A 9,427-nucleotide genomic window follows, 5' to 3' on the forward strand; every position below is an offset into this window, starting at 1 on the left:
GTGATTAAAATATAACAAAAAAAATATTCTACTCTACTTATCACACCTTTTGTACAATCTCATCCAAAAGACAGCAGTGCAAGTAACGGTCCAAGCTTTCTTACAAATAAGAGCAAACGTCACAACATTTTCAGGTCTTATGTAGTTGGCAAGGACAAGCCAGATGTCAAAAGGGTAGTCTCCTCCAGCTCTGTCAGCATTAGTTATCTCTGAAAAAGAAATATATATCTTTTCATGTCAATTTGTTCTGAGAACAGTCAGGGTGCAACAGCTCTAATACAAGGTTAACTTTAAAAAGACTCTGGCTGCAAAGCTGTCCATTAATGATACCCACCGACTACCTGTTTCTGGCTTTGATACACAAGAACAGGGTCTTGAGTTAGAATCCTTTTAAGCGTGTGCAAGGAAATGCTTAAAAGAGAAATATGAGGTAACCTTTTTATCCCATAGTTCTCTTTAAAGGTCACAGGAGGACAAATACGAACATCCTCCCATGACTCAAAGCTCAGTATATAGCAGGCTATTGCCCGCTATATACTGAGAGTGCCACAGCCGGGACAGATCCCAACAATACCGTTGAGATCCACCCCACTGGCTGATTGACAGCGGGCTCTGCCTACCTAGAGTCAGCGCTGGAGGATCAGAGAGGGGAGGGAATCACTGCGGGGAGTGGTGACTGACAGTCACCGCTCTCTGTAGGGAGATCGGGAAGTGAGCGAGCGCTGGTATGTTTTCGCTAACTTCCCGATCTATAGTCGATGCATGACAGTTTCAACATCACACGTCATCTCTAACTATGAGGAGTGTAAATCACTCACCTCATAGTTCTCCTTTAAGCCCTGATGAAGGGGGGTTGATGAGCATCTCATGTCATCTTCCAGACAACTGTGGAATCAATAACCTAATGTTTTGGACTCTTAACACACTGGGTGACCCCCAAACGCAGGGAGAAATTAGGCCAAATCATAGATATTCCACCAAACACATCGTTACCTCCTCCTAAAAGATTTGCAGTCAGCTAACATAACTAAATGTTCCCAACTGGATTGGCATTACCCTCTAGGGATAATGGAAGCTTTTTGCCGTCTTAAAGAAATACCGCACTCTGCAGGATCTTCACCAGAAGTTAATGACTTTATTCAAAAGATTTTACAAACCTTTCTATTCAGATCTATTATGGTATTTTATACCATGCCCAGCATTAAAGACAAGGAAGCTGATTTTCTATAGAAGAATCTTTACTCAAATTGACTGGATAATCACTTCAAGCTGATTGCTGTATACCTGTCTCATCTGCACATGATTAGCTAACTGAAATGACTCCTCACTCAATTTACTAGGTGAAGATTCCCACCCTCTTTAGTAATTCAGCCCATGTAACCTGGTCTGATTGCTGCATTTGGTTTTGGTCTTTAACCTCTTGCCGTCCGCCCGTAGTAAAAAAACGGACTACATTTTTTAAAAAAAAAGTTACCCCTGCAGTGGGGCTACCCTTACACTGCAAGGGTTATTTACTAATTCTTCTCTAGGGGGCGGAATACAGAAGATATACTCACCTGATCCTCGGTCCTGCAACAGTCAGTACAGTAATGCAGGTGAATGGACTGCATTAGATGTGATGACATCAGATGAGCTTGGACCACTGGAGTCCGAGAGGAGGTTGTGGGGAGTGGTCTAGCAGCAAGGTGGTATCGATAATCAGGTCAGTAAACATTTTTTTTTAATTTGAGCCCCTAGACCAGGTGTAGCCAAACTCCGACTCCCCAGCTGTGGTGAAAATACAAATGATGCATCTCTCTCCGGGAGTCATGTCTGCAGCTGTGAGAATCTTGAAATGCCTCATAGGATTTGTAGTTCCACCACAGCTGGAGGGCCGGAGTTTGGCTAACCCTGCCCTAGACCAAATCGAGCAATTAAAGGCCAAGTTCAACTTTCTAACCATGTTTTATGTTACACCCATGGTCAGATTGCAACTCTAACACCCCCCCACTTACCTCAAACGTGGGATTCTTCTCCCCGCCAGTTGTTTTCTTTTGCCTGCACAGCCGTGTCATCCATCCATAGGATGGAGGAAGTACAAGTCATGTCTGCCATTGTGGCAGAGGAGCTTGTAGTTTCAAAGGAATACAAGTGCGATAACATCACTTCACTTGTAGTACATTAACTCTGCCTCCCGTACATGTTACTGCATGACTTTACCTCAGTACGGGCATTGATGGGGGATACTGTCTGTAGCAGCCAGAGCATTGCACCCACGATCTATTAATTGTGGTTACAATGCTTTACTGGCTTCTATGCAAAAAAAAAAAAAATGCACATTTATATATTTTTTTTAAAAAAGGTAACTTTCTGGAGTTCTTCTTCTTTAAATTCACATATCATTTTATTGGAAGATTATTTTGTTGATATGAATGGTCTGGCGACAGGGTCCTTTTAAGAGTAAGTAGACGTATGACAACTGTGCATGTGATGCAGCCCATCAGAAAGGAATTTCTTCTTAATGATTACTTTTACACGTATTTATGAAAAAAATAAAAAAGTGGAAAGTCAGTAAACAAAAAAACCTTACCTTTATATTTTTTACTTTTTTTTTCCCTAGAAATACCATTTTGAGTTTCACTATCCTCCAATTCATCGTTACTCCCATAATGTTGCCCATCCTCTGATAAAATAGATAACCCATCTTCCGTAGGCACTTGGGAAGCTTCAAGACCACAAAGTGCTTTCACTAATGCAGTAAAGAGAGAAAAATACAGTGGGGATCACTTTGCTATAGCATGTAAAAAACATATTCTCGTAAAGATCAATTCTAAAATTGTAAAAGGACTTGAAGACGGTAGAAAACAGGAACAGCCATTGCTGCGGTACCCACATGGTCAGATACCACCTACAGTCTTAATTGGTAGCCTCTGAATTGCCCAACCTCACACACTGTCATTGTATCTTCGTGAATATGGTTAGGCATTCAACGGGCCACTAGAAGTCAGACAAAGTAGAACCAGTGTGGGTGCAGAAACTGGGCATTTGCACAAGTACTTGTAGAAATGCCCCGATACCAAGTGCCGATGCTTTTATTTTTTTTAAACACAAGCGGCTGCTGTAAGGTCCCGCGTTTGCTGGGGACCTCACAGAGCTGAATGCAGCTGCCGCCACACATCTCTTCCTCCTTCCTGAGGATCCGTCGCCCTGGTTAGACACCACACAGCCCTCCCAACACCCCACCTGAGACACCAGGCCCTGAAGCAACAGAGTATGTAGCTTCATATTATTCTGCATTGCTTTATAATGTGTTGCTGAAATTTCTAGTTCTCTAAAGCTGGTGGTATTCTGCAGTGCTATATAATGCATTGCTGGGATTTGTAGTCGTTCTCAGCTTGGAGTCAGTGGTAGAACTACCAGAGCAGATGTTGCAGGTGCAACCGGGCCCGGACACTCTACCGCTGTCCTAAAATCATTAGTCTGTATTGTTTTAGAAAAACGGTCACATGAGGTATCGGTAATTGGTATTGGCGAGTGCTTGAGGAAAAGTATCAATACTCGTACTTGGTCTCGAAAAAATTGCATCGGTGCATCCCTGGTCATAACCATTCAAATTCTTGCATATACTTAAAAAGCAATAAATCAGCCCGAAAAAAACTCTCATTGACCTCCTGTAATTGCAGACAACTGAGCCGAAGGGACAGCCGAAGCTGGGATAACGGTCTGCCGAAGGCCGTAAGCCCCGCAAATGACAGCTGGGCGGAGCCAGCTACTATCTCACGGCTGGCTCCGCCCAGTTATAATGACAGATCAGCGCCCCCAAAAGACCTGGGGACGCTGATCTGTCATTAAACAATAACAACCGGACGGAGCCGGCCGTGACGTCACGATCGGCTTCACCCAGTTGTTCATTGGCCGGGACTGTTTTTTCATTTACTGACAAATAGAGTTAATCTATTTCCTGGTCCAGTTCTGGCAAAATTATGTAATGTGCTAAAACGTTGCATACTGGGAAGGTTACATTAGCAGAGCATTGCTGGGAAATTCCATCTCATTGAAAGGCATTTTCCTCCCCTGAGATGATGTGCATGGTCACATGTCTAGTCACATGTGCCAGATTTTCAGGAAGTAAAGGGAGAGCTAGTAACCTGCCCTAAGTTAATACGGCCACTGCTAGAAAACAGGAGAAGAAAAGAGAAATACGGTATGCAAAGAATACAAAGCCTGCAATTATCTAGAAGTATGTGTTTGTAGATTGTCATTACTAAACATTTCTAAAAGGTGCCTTTGTTTTTATTTTAAAGATATTAGTAAAGGTCCACTTTAATGCTGTATGGCAGGCAAGAGAGCATGGAGTTTGCGTGTGCACCATTCCACCCCGAGAATGATGTCCATGCTCAGGCCCACAGCATCGACCCCTTCAACGCAGGGGCGGATCCAGACTCTAGTCTGGGGAGGGGCAGTGCCAGAAAATAAAGTCAAAAGCTGTAGAGGCACTACAAATCCTAGCAATACATTATACAGCAATGTAGAATGGCAACCAGCTAATACCTTAGAGGAATACAAATCTCAGTGATACTTTATAAACAGGGCTTGAAAAATCCACTCTCGAGGACACTGGAGCTGGACGAGTAGCTTCACCAAGCATTAAGAGCACTTTAAAACAAGCCCATATACATCTCTATAGAGATAAATATTGTGGATTTACAACGCAGGCAGTAATATCTTAGCTTTTTTCTGTGAAAGCAGATCCTGGCAGACTTGCTAACCCTCAAATGTAAGCACACAGCAGGTGTTTCTAAGCTGTTGAAACTGAACTCTAGTCTTTCTTGTTATCTTGAGAATGAATAACTTAACAATAAAAGCAGCGAGAGGTCAGGAAACACTTTGTTTTAAAGAAGAACTCCAGGAACAATTTTTTATTAACCCTTGCAGCAGGCTTGCAGCTGCACTGCAAGGGTTAAGTGCTCACTTGTGTTAGGTGTTAAAATAAAGATATACTCACCTCAATCTCCGAGCCGGCCAGCTGTCACAGCACTCCCTCCGGCATTTTAGTCTTGCTCAGCATCCCGTCCACACGTCTATACACTCTGCATAGACCTAGATGATTTATGGGAACTTAGACTGCTGCAGAGGAGGGGGGAAAGACATTGGAAGGACCAGTCTAAGAAGATGCCAGCTCGAAGCTTTGGGTGAGTAGAACTGTTATTTTTTTGACCTAGACACAAACAAGCAGTTAACCCTTGCAGTGAAGGGGTAGCCCCACTGCAAGGGTTAATAATTTCATGGATTTTTTCTTTGAGGTTCTTTTATTGCTTGTTAAGAATACATAAATAGTTTAAAGCCTTTCTGCTCCTACACTGCAGCATTGGAATGTTTCTCACCATCCTCACGTCTATAAACTGTGTATAGAACGTGATGATTTACAGGACCTTAGACCACTGCAGCGGAGGGGGAAGAGAAGCTCCATGGACCACTCTAAGAGCAAGCCGACTCCTAGGATCGACTAAGTATATATATTTTTTTCAGCACCTAGACGAAAATGATTACATAACCCTTCCACTGCAAGGGTTAAGAAAAATCCTGCCCGAGGTTCTGCTTTAAGGACCATAGTTTGGGCACATGGGCACTTTAAGGACCAATAGCACCTGCCACTGTGTAATCAATGTACGAACATCTTGTCTCAAGCAACTGACATGTACTTACCTTCTTTTTGAACAGCATTGGCTACCGCCTTTTTTATTCGTCCAGACTTCACAACTGCCGGATCAGAATTTGCATAATCTGCCACTGTAACTAAAAAAACTAAATGAATAAATTCACATTGATGTCAATTCTACCCAGCAGCTTAAACATAATCAAAACTACGCATACTATAAAGCCTATTTGTTGCATAAACCAATCATTTACAAATCTGAGGTTTGACATTCTGACAATCTGAGGATTCGAATCTATTAAAATAAGGAAAAGTAACAACTCTTTTATAAGAAGGTGGCAATTTAAAATGGATAGTCTATATCAGGGGTGCCCATCAATCACAAAGCGAACACTGGTAGATCGCGCGCGGCTGTGTTCTGTCCTCCCGCCAGGGCCGTAGCGAGGCTCTCGCCTTGGGCACATCCTGAGCTCAGCCAGCAGGGAGAAGTGGGGCTTCTCCTCGGGATCGCCGCTGCTCTCCCACATCTATGCAGCAGGGGTGTGTGTGGAGGAGAGCCCCGCTGTAACAGCTGCAAGGCCGAGCGGTGAGGAGAGAGAAAGAGCCGCTTGGCCAGGATCTGACAGCCGGCGGCTCTCTCTCTCCTCACCACTCGGCCATGCTGCTGCGACATCCCCGCTGCATACAGATGGGGGAGAACAGAGGAGATCCAGGGCAGAAGTTGCAGGCTGAGCCCCCCGTGTGCGTGGACGAGCGGCGGAGGATCGATACATATAAGTGATATGTACCGATCCTCTGTGTGCAGAAGAAATGCTGGAGCGATCAGCTGATCACTCCAGTGTTTGTAAATTACTGGGGACACATAGTACTATGTGTCCCCCGTTATTAAACACGAAGTGCTTTACATCCCTTTCATTTAGTTTCAGAAACTGGATGATGGTAAATATTTTCTGAATGAACCTCATTCATTTAGAACAGATGCTGCAGAAAAAGAGATTGAGGACTTTGTGTCCTCAATTTCTTTTTCTATTTTAAAAGACAAATATCAGGGGGCTGTTTAGACCCCCAATATTTTCCCAAAGCCTCCCCAACAGTGAAAAAAAAACAAACATAAAAAAATAGAAAAGCACATCCTGGAGGCGGGGGGACGTCACACGCCTGTTGGGGGAATATCAAGAAAATGTCACCAGCACCCCAATAATTATTCAGCAGAAGTCCATTTAATGACACATTGCCATTCAGTAACAACGTCTGTTGGGGGGGGCACTTTTTTTTCTTGCCTCGGGCACAAAAGGAGCTAGCTACGGCTCTGCTCCTGGAGTGCTTGTTCATCTGCCGGCTGAATGTGTCAAACGCTGCAGACGGGAAGGGGCGGAACACCTCTCCCCCGTGTGCAACGTCGGCCACACGAGCACTGCGGGAGGACAGGACGCTGGCACACGAGAGGAGACTTGGGAAGCTGCAGCAGTGGAGGTAAGAAAAGACAGACGGGGAGAGAGAAGAGAGAGAGAACAGAGAAAGGTGAGAGAAGAGAGAGACACAGCAGAGAAAGGTGAGAGAAGAGAGACACAGCAGAGAAAGTGAGAGACAGCAGAGAAAGTGAGAGACAGCAGAGAGACAGCCAAGAGTGGGCCGATCACACCACAAAGTCTGCGTTCCAGAGTGTTCGGCCTCTAGAACGCACTGGAAGGCAAGCCGGCTTGCTCCCTGCCTTCAGGGGTGGGAGGGGGTGTGGCGGTGCATTGGAGTCAATGGCACCACAGCCACGCCCTCCACCCGCAGTGCCATTGCCCGAACCCGTAACGCAGACACATTAGGCTCGTTCACATGTAGCGACTTATCGCGTGATATCGCGCATTTTTGCCGCGCGCTATGACGAGAAGTCGCCGGCTAATGATAGTCAATGGAGCTGTCTAAGCTCCATGTCGCTCGTCGCGGTCGCTTCTACCGGACCCTTTTTTCGGTGGATTTTGCTTTTTTTCTATGGAGCCCGACGGAGAAGGTCGCGCTACCGTCGCTGGATCGTCGCGCTATCCCGGCCGCTGCAAAGGTATGTCGCTACATGTGAACGGGGCCTTAGTGTAGAGAAGGCCCCGTCCCCCTAGGAGCCCCACCCCCGTAGGAGCCCTCTATTAGGCTAGTCTCATTATGAGTCCTGTTAGGGCTTGTTCACAATGAAAACGTGTGCGTTCCAGTGTGGTAGCTGCTGGAACGCACCACGATCGCTGTGAAACTTCTCCCTGCGTTTTGGGGCAGGAGGGGCGTGGCGGTGCATTGTATTCAATGACACAGCGTCCACGCCCGCAGTGCGATCGAACGTGTGGCAAAACTTTGCCAGCGTTCCGTTCCACTGCAAACACAAAAAATAGGGATTGCCACTGCATCCGCAAAAAATAGGGCTTGCACCGCCACGCCCCCTCCCGCCCCAAAACGCAGGGAGAAGTTTCACAGCGATCGTGGTGCGTTCCAGCAGCTACCGCTCTGGAACGCACACGCTTTCAGTGTGAACAAGCCCTAAGAAATCCTGTGTAAGTCTTGTCCCTCTATAACATCTTCCTAATCTCAGATGTATGGAGTTCTAGAAGTTCCCATGTACACTTGTAGTTCTTTTGTATATATAGTATCTAGACAGCATCTGACACGTTCCTCTAATCTTCTTTCGGTACACATGTGACAGGCGGACAAGCTCTCCTCACCTCTGTGGGAGCTCACATCATCGGCTCGATACTTCAGCCGTTTTCGGTTCCCTTTCCTGGGCATGGTTGCAACGTGACAAGCGAGGGGGTCACACGAGCTGTGGGTGAGGGGCTGCCGGTCCGGGCCATGACTACAGACCATGGAACGGGCAAAGGAATGGAGAAGGTAGCAAAATTCCGCCAGGCTCTTCGGCCATCATGGAACCACGTCACCGCAGCACGGCATTACGAGCCTGACCTGGAAATGCTTGCACTTCCGCCATCCACTGGAGACCGCACTGGATGGCTTACCTGAAAGCGCCTTCTTAGGAAGGGGCGTGTCCGCTACCGCCATATTCCCATAGTAACGGTGTAGGAGGAGTTACATCCCTTCTTCTTATAGTCATGAGGTCACAAAGTAGTGCAGAGGAATATATGACCAGTGTCTATATTTTAGTATTATAATTCAAATTTACAATGCATGTCTCTTGCTGCGATCACATAGGTTCTATATGGTGAAATCTCTATGAATGTTCGTTCTGAGTGAATATTTTGTTTTCAGGTCCAGTATAGTGTAATGCAGCATTATGGCCACTAGATGGAGCTGAGCATAGAAACATTATTCCCTGTGCTCCTCAGCACCTTCTAGTGGTCTTAATGTGGAATCACATTACATTTAAGCTGAAAATAAAATATAAAGCATGTTCATTTTTGCCTCTATTCCCACAGAAAAAATATTCACGGAGATTCACAGGGCAAACGGCTCTGCTGGTTGGTTATGAATTGACCTCTATCTTTTGCAGAAATGTCAATCTGAAATGTCAACCTAAGAGGACAGTTTAGAGGGTGATGTAGCTACATTGTTAGACATGACTCTGTTGCTTAAAACTTTTTTAAAAAGAAGAATCCAAAAGGATGCATGTACTCTGTCCTCCTCTCCTGACCTAAAAGATCCAATCCACCCTTTCCACAGATGCATATCCCTGAGATGGCATCAGGAATGGGGAAATGCTGCTGGAGGACATCACTGTGTTACATCATAGTTGGTTCCTATTGACATGGAGATGGCATCAGGAAGAGAGCAATGCTGCTGTAAGACATCACTGTTACAACATAT

General features: G+C 45.4%; 1 protein-coding gene across 3 annotated transcripts in view; it reads right to left on the reverse strand.

Annotated features, from left to right (window-relative positions):
- LOC108787684 (transmembrane protein 183-like) overlaps window positions 1–8,584 on the reverse strand; it is a 22,718-nt gene extending 14,134 nt beyond the window's left edge. For 2 of the 3 annotated variants that reach the window (XM_018557294.1, XM_018557293.1), the window contains exons 1-4: window positions 8,332–8,583; window positions 5,686–5,775; window positions 2,570–2,728; window positions 47–209 (exon numbers count right to left, since the gene is read on the reverse strand). In XM_018557294.1, coding sequence (XP_018412796.1) covers window positions 47–209; window positions 2,570–2,728; window positions 5,686–5,775; window positions 8,332–8,473 — 554 coding nt within the window. In that variant the 5' untranslated portion in view covers window positions 8,474–8,583. Of the gene's footprint in view, window positions 1–46; window positions 210–2,569; window positions 2,729–5,685; window positions 5,776–8,331 lie in introns of all 3 variants that reach the window. The other variant, XM_018557295.1, reaches the window with a different exon arrangement.
- Between the last annotated feature and the right edge of the window lie 843 nt (window positions 8,585–9,427).

This window comes from Nanorana parkeri, unplaced genomic scaffold (genome assembly GCF_000935625.1).
Source record: "Nanorana parkeri isolate BGI_ZX_2015 unplaced genomic scaffold, ASM93562v1 scaffold278, whole genome shotgun sequence".
NCBI classification, from domain to species: Eukaryota; Metazoa; Chordata; class Amphibia; order Anura; family Dicroglossidae; genus Nanorana; species Nanorana parkeri.